At 31.9% G+C, this 19,612-nt stretch overlaps 1 protein-coding gene across 1 annotated transcript; it reads right to left on the bottom strand.

The window, feature by feature from the left end:
• Positions 1–6,132: 6,132 nt before the first annotated feature.
• On the bottom strand, positions 6,133–13,921 carry LOC123695154 (myosin regulatory light chain, smooth muscle). Its single transcript, XM_045640899.1, has 6 exons — positions 13,774–13,921; positions 13,301–13,410; positions 11,877–12,015; positions 10,314–10,433; positions 9,010–9,146; positions 6,133–6,571 (listed from the first exon to the last, which is right to left on the bottom strand). The coding sequence occupies exons 1-6, from the start codon at positions 13,807–13,809 to the stop codon at positions 6,388–6,390; spliced, it is 726 nt and encodes a 241-aa protein (XP_045496855.1). The 5' UTR covers positions 13,810–13,921; the 3' UTR covers positions 6,133–6,387.
• Between the last annotated feature and the right edge of the window lie 5,691 nt (positions 13,922–19,612).

Consider the following 19,612-nt stretch of genomic DNA (forward strand, 5'->3'; position numbering starts at 1 on the left):
TTATTTGCAATATCGTTACTTGTTGTTCCTTTCTTAATAAATGCATTACGCAGTATTGAATCAATAGAAGATTTTATTCTACCAGTGAGTTTGTTAAGTATCTCCCACAGCTTTTTTGAATTATTCTTGTTTGAAATGATATTATATTTTGTGTATTTATTTTTTGTTTTATTAATTAATGAATTTACATAATTTCTATATTTATTATATTTTTGAATCACAAAAAGATACAAAACCTCAATTAGACATTGTAATGCAAGTAAGCATTGTTCAAAAAGAAATGCAGTAGACCTGTTAAAACGGGTCGGATGTATTCACAGCCGTGAAACAAAATAAAAAGAACATTTATTTGAGTGCTCAAAGCCGAGAACCGTTACAGCTTTTGAGCAGGTTAATGTATATAGGAAACAAGGGAGCGCGGTAAAAAAAAAATTGAAATTGCTCTTTGCAATTCCCGCCAAAACGAACGTGTATTGTTGGAATCCTGATATGATTTAGTTGTAATGGCTTAAAAAAGAAATGAAGGGTTTTGTTCGGAGCGCGTTTATCATTAATATCTGGTGGAGCGATATCTGCCAGATATAATACATAACTCACATAAAACCGACATTTTACATGAGTTATTACTCTTTATTACTTTTTCAGAAAGAATTATCTTATGCAGCGTTTTTCACTATTTTTAATTTAATTTATAAGTTTTAAAACATTTGGATGAGTGTAAAATCCTGGAAACAGATAATTAATGAAGTTCTCTTACCGTTATATTTCTGCTCACTGTAACATTTATTCAAGAGGTTTAAGCTTCATTCAATTGTAAGGGGAAAATGAATTGCATTTGCTTAGCTTGTATGAGCTGACCTTTGCTGGTAGCATTTTATACAGTAAAAATAAAATAGTTTTATCCTCTTGACAGATATGCAGCATTTTATAGCCGTTTCACAGATCTTAATTTCCTGTGGTAATTTCAAATGTCAAAATTAACAAGAAAAAAAATGAAAATGAGTTAAGAGTTAAACAACGAAACGACTTTACAAAATCTTCCAAAGTGTATTCATCATCTTGAGTTCGTGATATAATCTATGCGATAATCTCTGGGGAGTGATGGTATTACGACCAGCATTCGTCATCATTAATATAGATGCCAGATAATTTCGAATGACTAACCCTTGTAAATAGGACTCTTGGTTATTTTGAAAAAGGGCAGTGTTTATTTGTGATAAAACGACGCATAGTGATTTCTATTTGAGGACTAGATTTTTCTTTCGGTTTGCCTTATTTAATTTTATAGCTATTTACAGACTATTTGATTTTGATTTTCTCACAGTTTGATGCCGTCTGTTAAGTTTAAAATGGTTCATGCATCGTTTTAATATTACAATTAGTTCTAAACTTATGGCTGGCTAAACATACACCAAATAGATTTTTTATTTATTGAACCTACTACGAAACACATTATGAACTCATTTAAATTGATTGTACACAAATAGTTAATAACAAGAATTGGAGACGAGATTTAATTCTATATTGAAACGTAGCAACATTCAATTATGAACATCTAATTCATCATTTCTCGAGTATAAACCAAACATAATTTAATATTCAGGAGTTCAGAGCACAAGAACTCGATATAAATATTATTTTGAAATTCATCCACGTAGATAGTAACTCGAACACGTTTGTCCCCCGGGATACAGATGGTCTTACTTTAAGTGTAATATTGTGTTATGTACATACATTTATATGTATCAATACGTTCTAGCGAGAATGCTGCGATTTCCCATATTTATTGATGTATATGGAAAGTGGGTTAACATTCGAGTAGTTTAGTTTAGTACAACTCAGGTAAATTCCTCTGGAGCCTCGCTTCATATAGCTGAATATTTTACAGAAGAATGAACATAAGCCAACGATTATTCGGCTTATGTTATGGGCTTTTATATTTTATTGCGTTGTATTTGGGTTACAGGTTCAGTATATTATGTCGGTAACAAATAAATGTATTGAATATAGGTATTAGGTATACTCAAAAAGAAACATTTAAATAATTTTGCAATTGTTTGGTAATACTTAGCTGTTTTGTTGTAATAAAAATCAGTATTGTTTTGGGCATATATTTTTAATACATTTACTCAAAACTTAATAGAGACAAAATTATTAGGTAATGAAATGAACGACGTATTTTCCCTTGTCAAAATCTTCCAATTTACTTTACTTAGGTCTACAAACACCAGTTCTTATAAGTTAAGCCTGCAAGTAATAGGAGCCTAAATTTAATTCAAATGATCCGAGTTCGATTTTGTCCAAATGTCTGCATCATAATCGCCTCTCTAATCTTTGAACGACTTCAAACATTTGTCCCAAACCTCGTTAACACGAAATTGGAACAAGACTAGACCTGTATAAAACATATAAACGCTTCCTCAGGGCTTAATTGCTCAATTAAATTATATCTTAATTACAAGGCGACGCGATGAAGTAACGAGTAAAGTTTCGGTATTTATAGTTAGCAGACAGTTTGTTGTAACCGAAAAGGTAACATAACCAAAGATTTTGACAGTATTAAAACAATTTCGGGATTCGGAGCATTAATTGTAGACGTGAGGATGTGTAGATACTATAGCGCCCGAAGCCGCCAAGTTTGTCGTTAATGTTTTGGTGTAGTACGTTCTGGTACCTGGCTTCATACTTCAGTAAGACAATATAATTTATATGTAAGTAGATAGGATTAATTTAAAATGCAAGGATTGAGAAAGGTTTGTGTATCGAAGCAGTGTGTGTGTGTGAGTAATAAGTTATATTATGGTTTTATTGGACCCTACTCGGAGGTATATAATTTCATTATTTCAAACTTTAATACTATAATTACATGAAACTTTTATATATAAAGTGTCATTGCTCTTACTTTATTAAATAATTGCATTTATTAATTTATTACAAACTAAAGATGCCTGCTCTATTGTATTATTAGTTGACATTTAACATTTGATATGACATTTAAAGTTCCCACAACCAATTCCAATTTGGACAAAATCTAAAATTGGAACAAACATAACTCTATCTCTGTGTTTCAGGAACAGATAGTTTTCTGGAAAGGGAAAATCAGCTATATTCCATTGGGGGCATCTCCACTAGCCGCCTCGAGTTATTTAGCGCCTATATTGCCTTGAGCTAAAATCAGAATGAACAATATAAAAAGTCTTTTGTTATCACTAGCCAAAGTCATCAATAAACGAAATTCTCCTATGTATAGTGCCTACGAACGATCGCAAAAACCTTCCAAATTTTCCTTCCGTTTGATTGATTTTCGATAAAAGTAATTAGAAATAATATCACTTATACATTTTAGCTGCCTCAGTAATGGTAGATATTAAAACAATTTCATTCGAATTCTAATGGCAGCTTTAATTGAGGGCAGATATGGAAAACTCTCGAGTTCCAATTAATATTGCTTTTAGACTAAATTGGATTCATGTTTGCAAATTGAAGTGGCTTTAAAAGTTTACGATCTGTCAAATGTCCTAAAATAGCATGAATTAGATCATAATTTCGCACACTAATAAAGCTAACTCCTTCAGCTAACTGATACATTAATTATTACCAACATAGTTATACAATATGTATTTTATTTAAAGTAAAGAATCAATGTTTAAAAAATAGCTCTGTATCTCTTGTTGGATTTGGTGTTTGATTTTGAAATGTACATAGTAGATAAGCTGCTATAGGCACGATAATACCGGACAGATAATTGAGGAAAATCCTTTGTTTATCGCATCAAGAATTGTTTTGAACAAATCTCTAATTAATAAAATCTAAGTTCATTTCTGTTGAGAACAAAACAAATTATTATTACGAAGAAACTTTGTAAGGAAAAATTTTAACAAGGATTTTCTGTCTTTAATAAAGAGTTCGCAAAGTTTTCGCTAGAGATTTAGTCGGAGCTGACGTTCGATAAATTGTTGCAGCTTTAACACTTGCTACAAAAAGTATAAAAGTACATTATGTTTTTATGTCACATTTTACATGTTTTTTATAAGTTTCTAGTTTTGTTAAAATTTTTGAATTAGACAAATTTTCAACGTAGCGAGTTGCAACTTTAAAGTTGCAACTAACTCCAGTCTATAGTTTGAATTGTATGACAGAAAATGTTACAAAGTTTAAACCAAAACAGTTCTGTAGTTTTTTTTTCGTGAAAAAGTGATATATCTGTAGGTATCTGAAATCTATTTACTTTAAAAATACCTCTTTTTTGCTGATAAGGAAAATATGTAAGTTTTGGGATGTGAATAATTATTGTAGTAGGTATGTATAGGTTATATGTACCTATACTTAATAATTATAAAAGCAGGATTTGTTTTATGAAGTTCTTATAGGTTCAATAAATTCAGTGAGCTTTATTTCATACAATTTATGTTAATAACCGAACTTTGGCTACAACAAATTTATATTTTAGTTAAAGTCAGCGTGATAATGTTACTATGTTGCTTAAATACATCATTTTATTCGCTTGAGATTTCCTCATGTCATATATGATTAATGGACTATCCCTAGTTCTCCCCTTATATGTTTTGTGTTATAAAAAATATAGAACAAATTTCCTTTGTATTTCAAAACACTCACGACGATGTCATTCACCCCAAACTTCCATTAATAAACGAAGTTGAAACACTTGTTCATAAAGATGTTTTACTCGTATTAAATTGTAATAATTTCCCACGATTCATTGACTTAAATTAATAACTTTGTTTTCACAAAGCCAATTACGTCGGATCGATAAAGATGTTCCTGGGGACAAAATTATTTGAAGCGTAAACGGTTCTGAACTTTTGATAATTTTAAGTCAACTTTTAAGGCCTTGTTGAATGGAAACGAATTCTCGGGGGAATTGAAAATCCATCTTATTGAAATTGGAATTAATGCAATCTTTGACTTGATAAATTCGTTCACATTTAGCAGAATATTAAGGTATTGAATCTTTTGCGTACAGTTTTATATATGAAAGGTATAAAGGTTTAAAAAGGTTTAAAGACATTTATTCCCATTAAGACATAAAGTCACTTACATGAGAAACTTAAATTTTAAACATAGGTATTTATAAAAAATATCATTCGTTAGATAAAAATTTAGAGTAAGTTACATACTATAAACATAAGTTTAGGTTAGGTACTCATTCATTGCATTCAAAGTTTGAGCGTGTGGTCTTCCAGGATGTGTTTCGCTAATTGTTTTTTGAATACAATGAATGAGTTTACACTTTTTAATTTGCTTGGCAATCCGTTATAGAAACGTGCTCCCTCGTATGTTGCCGTTCGCCTTCCATAATTCGTTCGGATCTTCGGGAGGGCAAGATAGCTAGCTCGTCTATTAGGATAGTGGCGATTTGATGTTGAGAATATTATATTTGTATTTATGTTTTTATGTAGCGCTTTGTGGATGAACATACACGTATTATAAAAGTATAATTGTTTTAAATTCATTATTTTAGTATCGTCGTAGATTTTATTTGTAGAAGTTAAAAAAGGATATTTAAAAATGGTTTTAATAATTTTATTTTGTAAAATTTGTAGTGGCGCTAATTTATTTTTGTAAGCGCTACCCCATACTTCTATTAAATACATTAGGTGAGGTTTGACTAACGTGTTGTAAATGGTGTGGCGTAATTTATGAGGAATGCAAGAAGTGATATTACGCAGAGATCTAAGAAGTGCTGATAATTTATTTTTTAGGTGGTCGATGTGATAATTCCATTTTAGAGAGCTGTCGATTCGCAAACCTAGGTATTTCTCGTGGGTTTTATGTTCTAATACAACACCATTAATTTTAAGTGGAGCGTGTGGTGGAATAATTTTGTTCTGAGCTTTGAATTGAATATAACACGTTTTAAGCAAAACATAATGTCCTAATTTTTATTGATGTCCACGTTTATTAAATAATACATTTATACATGATTTTATATAATTAAAATTATTTAATAAATATCAAATGATGAATAGTCTAAGAGATTAGGTTCTGTTTAATGTTCAATAGAAAATAAACATTATACGAAATAAAGTGTAAAGATCAAGCGTAATACAGACACAGAGGTTCTTTTATATTGAGGAAACTCATAAATTATAATTGAATAGAAAGATTATAAAGCTTCAAAGCCTTAACTTTATTTAAATATATTTGCAAACACAAATTGTTTAAATTAACATAATGGTTAATTACTTTTTTAATGAATGGAAAATACTTTTAATCTCTTATTTCTTCCCACATTTTATGAATAATATAAATTCCATTACAATACATAGAGGTAGCAAAACATGAAAAAAGAAACAAGGTCATAAATAAAACAGCTCAACGTAGTAAAACTGAACGGCCACCACTACTTAAAGAACTTTTATAAAATCAGTCTTTCACTTGAAGCACCTCCTTGTTCGGTTTCTTGAGACCGCAAAGTTTGCTGCAGAACTGTTTGTAATCAATGAGGTTGTAGCCGTTCTTGTCCAACACCATTGGTGCTTCGTCCAGAGCGTAATCTGCTTCTTTCTCGGTAAATCTATCTCCCCAAGTCATTAGGTCGTGGCGGATTCTGTAATACAAATGTAAATAAACAATGAATACAGATTATACAAAAAACACGTAATGGAATTTTTTGGGTTTATTCGAAATAAAGAAAAATAACAGATGGTATCAAACGAAAGCCTTAAAATTAAACAGATAAAATATATTGTTTTATATATTCAATTATGAAAATTGAACCATTTATTAACTGCCTAAATCTGGAGTTATATTTTGTGCTATTAGCTATGTGTTTCGGCGTATGGCACATTATTCTTCTTATTTGTAAAGTAATCACATACAATTCGCACTAATTAACACGCTTTATTTTATTGTAGCACCTTGAAAATTTTACCTGAATTGTAATAATAACTGTTTTAGCATGTAAAATACTTCCCTTATATTTACCTTTCCCTATCAAACTTCTATTTACAAGCGAAATAAAACGCAAAGAATTTCAGCAGTTACTTAATTAAACAACTGACAGCGTTGTCCTTGGAACAATCACATAAACGGAGGCAAAGACTATACCTAGTTTTGTTTAAGTTCGCACCAGTTTTAAGTTTGTCCAGGAGTTTATTTTCTCGGCGTGATCAAGTTGAGAAGTTCTGATTATACAAAAAGAATGTTTCCTAATCAAGTTGAAAGTTTTTCACTAAACAAAATAGACTCGGAGTTTCAGTAATTTAATGGAAAACACTTCGAATATTTTTAAATAAACTCTCGTTATATGAAAATTCATTGCAACATTTCAATAATTCTGTAGTTTATTTACATTTCGACGATGCTGTTTTTCTATGGGAATTGATGTGAATTTTTATAGCAAATATTTTTGTTATATGTAGTGGTTTATTTTAGAAATTTTATGAAAGGAATATTTAAATGATATTTCGTAGCGGAGCATAAATCGGGTTATATTTAGGGTTCCGTAAATGCTTATTTTTAAAAGAAAATATTCAACCAGGCTCTACCTGGTCGTATATTTTCTTTTAAATTTTTTTCCTACAATTCAATTTCGGTATGGAATGTTCTTTTACTTGTATTTCTAAAATTTTAATATGAACAAAATTGAAGTTATTTTACTGTTAAATCCGTATATTATTTATTGATATTCGCTCGCTTATGAAAACCTATGGCACACTTCCTGTTGACCTATTACCGAGAAATTTGGCAAGGACCAAGATAGCTCAGTATGAAAACAATCATAAAGATATACATTCATTTCTCACATTGGTAGTTTTTGTCGTCATCCTCGAATGCGTGAAAAAAGTATTCCTATATGTTTTGCCACGTTTAACTAATTTTAATTTATTAATTACATAAAGTTAATTGTAAAGATCCTCTATACTCCTATATCAACTTTTGCTTGACATTTTTAACCTTTTATTTCGTGAACACTACTCTCAATTAACGAATAAATAAAATAAATAGCACATAAGACAATTTGTGCAATCCAGTAAATTGCAAGTCGACTCCATTTTACAGCCGTAAGCCCGTAAGATCGACAAATGCCGAACATTAGTCTTGTCATTACATTCCCTCGAATTATGTAAAGTGTTTTGTTGGATCGTAAAACATTTGAAGTATTCGGTATTGTAATGATTTTATCTAAATTTAAATAATGTACCTAATTTTTTAGAAGAGTCCCTTTATGAAATAAAAACAGCAAGCTGAAGGGTTGGTTTGTTTGTTTGAACGCGCTAATCTCGGGAACCACTGGTCCGATTTGAAAAATTCTTTCGATGTTAGATAGGCAATTTATCGAGGAAGGCTATAAGCTCATCTCGCTAAGACCAACAGGAGTGTAGCACTGCGGGTAAAACCGCTAGTGAAATACCTATAAATAGCAGTTACGAAAAGTTGTAATAAATTTAGATCTGAACTGAATATATTTTGAGAAGCAATTAAAATGATTATTTAAAAATGACGGACCGGATAGTCGTTACGTGTATATTTTAGTGGGTAATTATTATTAGTTTGTGGAAAATTTGCTTCTAATTAGGTACATGATTTAATGATGTTGTGATATTTGCGTAGATTCTTCTTTGATGTCTATGCAATATTTAGATGATAGGTACTTTATTTATTTATATTTCAGCGTGAAAGAGTTTCATTTGAAAATGTATTTGATATTTGTTTGATATAATTGATTATATTATGATATTTAAAAAGTTTGAATTTAAACGGTATTTTTGACATCAAAGTTTTAAAAGGTCAATTATTTTTCAGTAGATAATATGTAAAATATTAGTATGAGATTTAATAGACTTAATATAAGACAAACACTTTTAACAAAGCATTATCATGGGTCAATAGGTACATAATATTAATACAATGAGTCACTTCTAGAAGCTTCTAGAACACCTGCCAAACTCCAGTCATTCACACAGACTTACAAATGACTTTGTAAGACTGTGTGCATGTGGACATGCTTTTAGTGCTTTTACCGCAACATACAGACAAACAAACCTTTCTTCAGATATATATCCAGTGTTCTCCGTGTCCCAGCGAGACAGCGCCGCGACGAGGGTCTCTTCGGAATCGAGCTCAAGGCTCTTATACCCGAGGAGGTTGACAAACGCGTCAAAGTTCAAAGGGTTTGATGCCTGTGAACGGTTATTATGTGTCACCTTATTGTGTAAACTAAATTATGTTTGGAGGCGTTGTTCTTAATGATTTATGTTATGTTAGTGGCACATAGATTAGTTACTTTCGTAAAGATTGTAAAAGTAACAAAAAAATGCAGTAATCACAGTTATTGTGAAAGTAATGAATTACAAAAATATTGTGGGACTAAAATAAACTTTATTAAATTTGAATGATAACATACCTATACAAAAGTTTTTAACAATTGTGAAATTGATAAGATAGATTTAGATACATCCTCATATAAGGCAGATAATAATCATTAGAATCACATAAAATGTTTACCCAAACTGAGATAAACATTTCCATAATACGATCTTTGGACCACAAATCCTTATAATATATAGCTCAAAGATTAGCTACGCATATCTCTTATTCCTTAGGAAGCAGGAATAAATTTCATCAAGAGCATAAAACTTTATCTAATACTCTCAAGCTCGCAAATTGAGTAAACAGACTATAAATTAGTTGAACGTACAAACAATGCGTTGTTTACATTGATAGAAAATCATTTAAACAAATCGTAAAAGTATTTCAACACTGGTACAATGTAAACACAAAAATGTGGTTTTGTTTTTGCAATTATTGTAAATATTTTTTTTTCGGCAAAATTGGTGATTTTTCTATTTTCCTTAACAGATTATGATGATATTGCAAAATTACAATGTACAGACTTGGGAATGCGGTCGGGTTTTTGATGAGTTATTTATTAAATAACTAGCGGTCCGCCCCGGCTTCGCCCGTGGTACATATTTACGTTTTCTCTACATAAGATCCATCCTCGTACTTCAAGAAATATAATAAAAACAGAATTATCGAAATCGGTTCAGCCGTTCTCGAGTTATGCGCTTACCAACACATTTTGCGATTCATTTTTATATATAAGATAAACAGAAACTACACAAAAATATTCCCCAATCCATCGCAATGCAGTCGTCAATAAAAATAGCAATGCGACACTTATTTGAAGTTAGTTTGCCGATATTATTGCCGATTTATCTAGTTGGTACGTCGCAAAAAATAAATATTTTTAAACACATATATTTTACTTTATCGTTACGAACGGAAACTTTTAAATTGCTACATGTAAGTCTAATATATCTAGCTCTTATAATACATGTTATTACCTCTGAAAGCATGGTCTTAACAGCTCTATCGTCCACACTTTCTCCAAGACTGACGAAGGTGGCTCGCAGGTCATTGTGGTCGATGCACCCGTCGCCGTTTATATCGAACAGAAGAAACGCCTGGGTATCATAGTATGGTTCAAAATTATATTTTTTTTATACACTGCTCAGGCATTTGACCGCCATCTCACCTGATGGTAAGTGAAGATGCGGTCTTTCAGGTTAGCATGCCTGATCAGTAAGGTAAAGCCTATTCACTTTGGCCTTGAATAGATCCAAATTGTATCTATCGGGAAACACGGATGGCGGTAGGGAGTTCCACATCTTCGCGGTTTTTATTAAAAAACTGTTTTCGAAGCGCTTGGTGCGCACATGGGGTATCTCGACCACGAAGGGGTGGAAACCAGTATTTCGTCGCGACGTCCTGTATTGGAAAGGAGAAGGTGGTATAAGGTGGTGAAATACAGTCCCACATTCACCGAAGTGAAGCCGGTAGAAGACTGAAAGGAAAGCAATTTTGCGTCTGTGCTCCAGAGTGTAGAGTTTGCCACTGAGCAGACTCGGGTCGGCTATAAGTTTTTTAGCACGCCTTTCCATCGAATCTAAGGCACCTAGATGAGTTTTTGCAGCTCCAGCCCATATATGGCTGCAATATTCCACACAAGACCGAACTTGGGCTTGGTATAATCTAAGAAGCTGGTCAGGTGTGAATGTCTTACTTTGGCCAAAATGCCGAGCTTTTTAGCAGCAAGTTGCGCCTTAGATTCGATGAACTGTCTGAAGTTAAGGTTCGACAAAACGGTGACGCCAAGCAACTGCAGACTGTCTGTCCACGATCGGCACATCACGAAAAGTCGGAGCTAGGTGAAGTGGACTTTTTTTCGCTGTGAACAGGCACGCCTGCGTTTTTGACGCATTAATCTCACCAGATTCGCATCGCCCCATTTGGAGATATCCAGTAAAGTGCTATTCTCTCGTTCAATCATGGCCTCTCTCTCAGTCGCTATAGTTTCTTTGGATGCAGCAGCATTGGATAGGTATCTTTCTACAACTGTACTGTAGCATATAGCAATAATGTGGAATTTTTTAATCGAGCTTTTACTGGTTATCGTTATGTGAAGTGGGTTGCAATTTTTATATTAATTTGGTATGTATTATACATACAAAATTTTTATTTTTATATTTAATAACTGTGTTTCTGTCAGAAGGTAAAGTCATCGTTGCTGTTCGACTTTAGCCAATGATGCATTAATAATGATCATTGTAATATGTAGGAACAAATAATGATAACTTGAAAGGGGCGTTTTATTTCATCACTTTAATAATGCAATATCCTATTCTATAGCATTCATTATACCATTAAACACATAAGCGTGTGACGAGCTCACGTGTCAGAAGTGAAAATTCTTGGTCAAGATTCAAAGATATCAAAATCATCGCTTTACTTCATGACATGACGATATATCCATGAAACGAACTTGAAATATTACTCTCAACGCGCATAAAGAAGTTTCACTTCAAAAACACTACCCCACGTAACAATTCCCTATCATCCAAACAAACCTCTTTCAACTCAAAGATCTTGTTCTCATCAAGTTCAGCCAGCACACTAGCGGACACTTCTAGCGCGTCTCTCGCTGTGGACCCGGACCTTGGTCGCGGCGGCGGCACTAGGAGCTCAGAATGAGCATTGAATATTGTACTGAAAGTACAAAGTTCCTGTATATAGGATATAATTGTGATACGTTAGTGTGTATTGATGGTGTTAATTGATTGTTACATATTTATTTTATATTATTTTTACTTTAATAGACATATTATGATGTGTCACTACATGATTAAAACAAAAGCTTATAGTTAAAAGAAGTCATATTATATCATCGATGACTCGACGACGACTATTGACGCTATCTATACTATATTATATATTACAATATTCTATCGACGCTCGAACGACGACGACGCCTGTCGGTCGACCCTTCACCCTTCAATCACTATCATACTACATTTATTATTACAATCAAACACAGAACAAGTATTTTAAACAAGCACTAAAATATGTTTTATCAACCGTGTTTTATATGCTTTTAATGCAACTACCACAGTTAAAACAAATATTTCCGTGTTTTGCCGAGCGTCCTAAAATCCTACCCTAAAATAGCCTGTTATAATTGAATTTTGTGCAAGCAAATGTACTCCCATAACTCCTCCACATATTAATAGCATACTATTAAACCTGAATGAAAGTAATAAAGAATCTTAATAAGAAATCTTCCTTCCTATTTCTAAAGTATATTTTCCTTTGGTAGGCCTGTCACGGATTAGATTAGGATTTAGAATTGAAAAGCAATCTGTACATAACATAGTTTCAGAATTTAAATGCAAAATTTGCTTTGATTATGCAAATAGATTCGCAGCAATCTAAAGGAAGTGTTATCTACTATAAAATACGCGTATCTTATTTCCTATTTAATATGCGTTCTTATTATATGGCTTTATTATTTATAAAGCTCTTGTCTTGAAGGAAATGTATAAAACTTCAATGTGTGCTTGGAAGTTTGATATAAAGAAGAAAAATAGATAAATGAAATATTTTGTTGAAAAATATCAAATTAATAGAAACTTTCATGTATGTTGGAATTGCAAACTCTAAGTTTATTTAATTTAAAAAATCTTATACAATGTGTATTTTATTCATACTTAAAATTACTCGCTTCCACATCGAATATAAAATAATTTCTAGTATGTTTCCTAGAATGTCCGCTTCGGGGAATCGAGCTGATGATAACGGCAGCGATTTCAAATATATTAAAATAGGTTATCAGCTTTTATAAGTCCTGTTAGAGCTAACTTTTTCATGACTCTTTTGGGGATAAAACCTAAGTATACATATAATATTGTGCTATGATAAAAAATGTACCAAGCGCATGCTCATATTCTACAAATATACGACATAATTTAGTTAAGAGTAATTCATTTTTACTTACCCCCCGTCTGAAACCGATTGTAGTAAATTCTCTTTAAATTTTTTTATTTCATCTTGAGCCTCATCCGTCTCTTTTCTCCCGCGACTATCTTTGCGCTCGCCTTTACTTTTCTACAAAGGAAAAGCAATTTTGTGGAAATTTCTTCATTTTAAAACCGTATCTATATAAAGATATTAGCGAACAATAATATTTTAGATACAGTTGAAAAGAGGGCCAAATAATGGAACATTTTTCGATGAATGTGCTTAGTTTAGATTAAAATTCGATGATAACTTAAGTTTATAAATAAACATTATGATGAAATTACGAATTACGTGACTGAATTTCAGAAATTATAATCCTTTAAATTGTTTTCAAAATACGTAAATCACATAGCAATTAATGTCAAGTAATTAAGTAGGAAATATACGCGAATTATTAAATAAAGCATAATATTTTAACCCGACCGACATCAAAACTCAAAACAAACTCACTTTTTGTTTTGGTGGCTTAGTATTTTCTTCGTCCATGTTTAAAATTTAATTTCGTATAAAAATTACACGATTTGCGTGCTTGCGGTATACTGTGGTAATTGTGACTAAACAAATTTGGAGAGATTACATTTACATTGCAATTCCGAGTTGTAGATATAATCATTTATTTCGGTTGGTCGCTCGCAGATTTCAGATTAGTTATGTGTTTGCGTCAACTAATTAATCTGAGCGGAAAATGTTCTAAGATTTCAGGTCAATGAGTTTCACATTAAGTCCTGTAGCGTCATACTGATGCTAAATCTATCCCCAGAACACTTCACGTCATTCTGTTTCCTCCACTTCTCTAGACATTCATGTTTACGCTCCTGTCATATAAAATGCTCGCACACAAATCGATTCTCGAACTTGCAATGCCACATTAATTTGGAGGGGCTCTTAAAATTTTCAATTTTCTAAGCAAATAACGGAAGTGATTTTTTTCCTTAACCGTTCGGTTTTTAATCAATTACAAGTGCAGATCTTAAATCCAAATGCAGGAAATTGCGGTAGCTAAGTGGAATTAAATTCGCTTGCTGCAGAATAAAATTTAGATTTCACGGAGCTTTGGTATTTTATCTCTTATTGTAACTTGAAGTTGTTTTATTGTTGAGAAATCGGATAAACAATTGGGTAGCGATTATATAGGAAATAAAACATAATAGTTTTATGATATTATTTTGTACGTTCGTAATGTCGTCTTTAGAGGTAGAGAAAATGTTTAAGTGTTTTAAAAGAATTGAGGTACCTGAGTTTCGCATTGATTATTTTTGTTATTGATCTTAGTCGGCTGCCCATTGTTTTTAACTATATAATTATAATATAAATAAGAGTTTGTTTGACGTGATAATGTCAAGAACTAATTTACCGATTCAAATATTCTTTCACTGCTGGATATATACGTGATGTTTCCACTTCACAACCTGCACGTAGGCATTCCTTATAAACTATATTCGTACGGTAGTCGGTACATTCCATTGAATTTCCTATATAGCTCATAAAAATAATATACACTCAATACTCCGCTACTAGCGTAACAAAATAATTCTGTCTATATCAAAGTCTAAAACTACATTATATTATTCATAGAGTAACAACGCATTACAATACCGCTATACCTACATATTTTATATGCACATTGCATTATTTAAATTACACGATGTTATTAAAAGTGGTTCACCGTAGAATTCACAATAGGAACCTTTATCCATATTACTATCTCAGCAAAACAAACACGTATAGTGAAGCGATGCGAGTCACAATTTTTCATCAAATATTAAGCGTCTTCGTAATAAACGTGTATTTTGTGACTGCACATACGCAGACACGTACACTGTAACATTCTATAAATAAAGTAACATTACCTTTGTACTTCTTTTTTTTTATTGGACTAGGGAGTAAATTGTTAAGCCTTAAACCTTTACTGTAAGATAGTTGTTTGTATGCAACCTTATTATAAAGTGTCTTCATTTTCAGCCTCTATAGTTTTATGTTCTACTTGCTGTGCTCCGCGGTTTCATTCGCATTGCTCCGCTCCTGTTGGACTTAGCGTGATGATATATAACCTTCCTCGATAAATGGGCTATCTACAACCGAAATAATTTTTCAAATCGGACCAGTATTTCCTGAGATTAGAGCGTAAAACAAACAAACTCTTCAGCTTTATAATATTAAGTATAGTTGATACACAACTGAATCTTCTAGCTAGTATTTTATACATCACTTAGGGAGATTAGTATGAATTTCATTGCAAGTAAATAAACAACACAATTCATCTTGTATTACTACATTTTCGTGTGGGAAATTGCATTTTAAATTCATCGTTACAGTAAATGGTTATTTTATGTTAATTTAATTTTCATGTTATGTCCTCATTATTTCGATATCCGCTATTTGTTTACTCGTTATATAGACCTCATTGTATATTTTTAACCATAACCTACCCTTAAACGATATTATATTCTGACGGTTTATTTGTAACAGAATATAACATTTTTACTACCGACTGCAAAACGGCTAAAGCGGATTATAAGTGAAGTTCTGTCGTAACGAAAATGTTAAGAAAAATTGCTAACCCCTTTTATGATGCAATTTTTCACGCCAGCATCAAAGAAAATATGTCTGAGTGACTTTGATAGTAAAACTCTCCGCAGGTGGGCTACCATGAAAAACGGCGCAAGTTATAAGCGAAGACGTATAGTAACAAAGATTTATGATATGTGTGAGATTATATGCAAAATGAACATGTAAAAACAATGAAAAATTTGCTTTTACATGAGAGAAATAATTAGTGTTTTAGTCCGTTTCTATCTTGCTGTTATTTGATAAAGTATTTATTATTACCACAGCTATTGAAACATAGAAACTGTAGAGATTTCACATATTTAAATATTTGTTACAAAATAAATTGTACATAGATTTTCGCGGAGAACTGCAATTTGGACCTGTGTTTTATATATAAAAACTTTTATACCACTATTAGAATATTATTTTACAGTTTCCACATAATTTACAACTATTAATTGTAATGAATCTACTGTGATAAATTAATGAAGATGATTTTTTATTTTGCATGTGTTCGCCAAAAAATATACATTTTTTGTACTTATACGTACGTAAATTGATGTACACGAAAAATAGAGCGAGCAAAACATAGAGCAAAAAAATAATACTATGTTTTGTTAGAATTAGAAAATAAGTACATCATCACAACAAAAAGAAAACGTTAACGTATATTTTATGAATAGGTTAGTTCTTGTACAAAATTACTCCATTTGATCTTAGATAACTCATCAAAGCTTCCCTTATCCACAGTTTCTTATCCAGCGTTTTATACTTATATCCCTTTAAATATACTACATCAAATTCGAAGCCTTCGATTGCGATTTATACATACACTCGAGTGAAAACAAGTTCATTCCGTCGCATGTATTTACGACGCCTCGGGGCGGAACCGCCGCTTTAGTCATATGAACTCATAGACCTACTTATATATTATATATCCCGATGCTCGATGACACGTTATAAATACACGTTTTCATCTCGTCAGTGATTTTGACGTATTTTAACGTCATCTTCTTCCCGTGCATTTAAATCAAACCAACATAGAGCTAGAGCATTCTTTCGTAATATTTCGGGTGTTGAGTACAAAATACACCTCTTAAATAATAATTGTTAGCTATTAACAAAACGATTAATTAAAAAAAAAATTGTGAGGGAACGCAGTACATCAGTTTTAGTTGGAGCAAAATAATCTTGGAGATCTCTAAAATCAGTAAATCGTAAACAATTCTTCAAAAAATGTGGAGTACGTAATCTAAGGTCTGATCTGATGGTAATCGGAAAAAGGCTTTATGCATTACTTGCCGTTTGCCTAAAGCCTATGTTCATCATCATCATCATCATCATCATCAGCCCATATACGTTCCCACTGCTGGGACACGGGCCTCCTATGAGGGTACAGGCCATAATCCACCACGCTGGCCAAGTGCGGGTTGGCGGATGACACATGTCGTCGAACTTTTTAATTCTTCGACATGTCGGTTTCCTCACGATGTTTTCCTTCACCGTTCGAGCAGTGGTGATGTTACAACATGCGCAGATAAATTGAAAAATCAATTTATTTCCTGCGCGCTCGCCTGGTCTCGAACCACGGACTTATCGATTCGAAGTCCGAGGTCTCACCACTGAGCCACCACTTACCTATGTTCATGTTCCTATGAAAAACGGGTAAAAACGGTAATATCTATATAATTATTGAACTTGACGCTCTGAATATTACGATAAGATTTTACCATCCACCTATGATCATGACATTTAATTACACTTAAAATAAAATATCTGACGCATATATTACAAGCACGAATATCAAAGTGTCCTCAAATTACGCACGCTATGTACACATCATTAATAATTTATTTTAGTATTTCCATGATTCACCCATTTACCCAGCTGGAACATTTATTTCCAGCAAATTTCAACATTTATTTGATTAACTATCGAAGTTAATAGCTAAGATAATTCATGATTTATTTACTTACTGTCATGCAACAGCGATTACAAGATTAAGATACGGCTCATTTACGTTCATATGACATCGCTATGCCAGAAATAATTTGTCATACGTTGTATAAATGTAAGTATTTTGGTTTTAAGCAAAATGTTCTAAATATAACGGTAGTCTACTTTTATAAATGACGTAGTAAGAGTATTCTATAAATATCTCAGTGACTGAATACGCAACAATTGCAAATCTTACATGATTTTTCCAGTCAGTATATTCGTTTTCCCTTTAATTATCAATGTCAGCTTATTTTTTTATTACATTTCTGTCTACATGATGTAATGCTTTTTAAACACTCATAACCAGTTCTAATATTTCTTCATAATTTGTCTGATAGTTGAAATGACAAATGCAATATGAAAATATAGATCAAAAGTGTTAAACTTTTAATTATTTATCAGCGACTCTGCTCGTTCTTATAATTTATTAAAAATGTATTTATTTAATATGCCAACAATATGTTGAAACGTTTAACGTAAATATTCCGCTAGCTAGCATAGTTGCGTTTATTTTCCCCAAGTCTTGGCTTTCCTCAGTGTAGCTTGGTATTATCTTTTTACATTGTTAAAAAGTACACGGATAGAACAACTTGTACCTGAGTTTTACATTGTTAAGTCCCAAATGCATATTATTTGAATAAAATTAACACTAACAAAAGTTTAAGGTTATTTAAGCCGGTATTGTAAGAGGTCGTGATGTACGAATTTTCTAGAGACAATTTTAAAGTGATTTACATTTCATTTCCTTCGGAACGCTTTAAGAATACTTTAGCGCCTTTTATCTTAAGGCCGGAAATTTTTTCGGTAAAAATTGTGCATCGTTTTACATTTTGAATAGTCTATTGTTAAGTTTAATTGTTAGACTCATTTAAAGTTACAAGGATGACGGAATATATTATGTTGAGTGATTTATAAATTCTTACTACTTACATTCTTACAAAATTGATAGCAAACTAATTCAATCAGATATTTTCAAATATTTTGATAGAAATAGAAAAACATAAGTACAACGATTTACACAAGGAGCATATACACCGATACATATAATAAATTATTTTTGTATATAAATTAATTTACTAAAATTTCTTCACTATTTTGTCATTGACTGAGTATATTATTAAATTCCTCTTTTACTTCCAGGTCCAGACTGAAATATATGAGGAGATTAGAGCTATAATGTGTATAAAAGTTCAATGAAGACAAGACTTAAGAGAACATATGCGTGTTTCAAGATTCATAAAATATACAGTGTTTGAACATGACATTCATCGAAAATAGAATGATTTCAGCATGCGATTGCAGAGCAAGTTATGATCCTAGAATGGGCAGAGAATAACGTTATAAGTTTAATATCTTTCCCATCCCATTCTTCCAAGTTTATTATAAGTTTGAGCCAAGATTTAACTTTGGTTTTGTCTTAATAAGAGAACAGATTAATAGTTTTGCTTATGGGAAAAGTTTTGAAGTTGAATTCGCGTTTGCACGATCCACTTTCTGGTGAGAACTTCTTAAACCTAAAATACTCGTACCAACAAACTTGCAGACAATTTTGTTTAATAAGGAAATTGGTATGCTTGTGGGTTTGATTTTATTTAAGTTAGAGAATAAATATTTAATAAAATATCTTGTTATTATGATCAGCTCAGATTTCTGGATAAGAAGCAATTGGCATTCACGTCGCGTCAATTTTGTGATGGAAAATTTGAATGAACTATTTTTAATTTTTAAATTGTAAAAGAAG

This window comes from Colias croceus, chromosome 10, assembly GCF_905220415.1.
Source record: "Colias croceus chromosome 10, ilColCroc2.1".
Classification (NCBI taxonomy): Eukaryota; Metazoa; Arthropoda; class Insecta; order Lepidoptera; family Pieridae; genus Colias; species Colias croceus.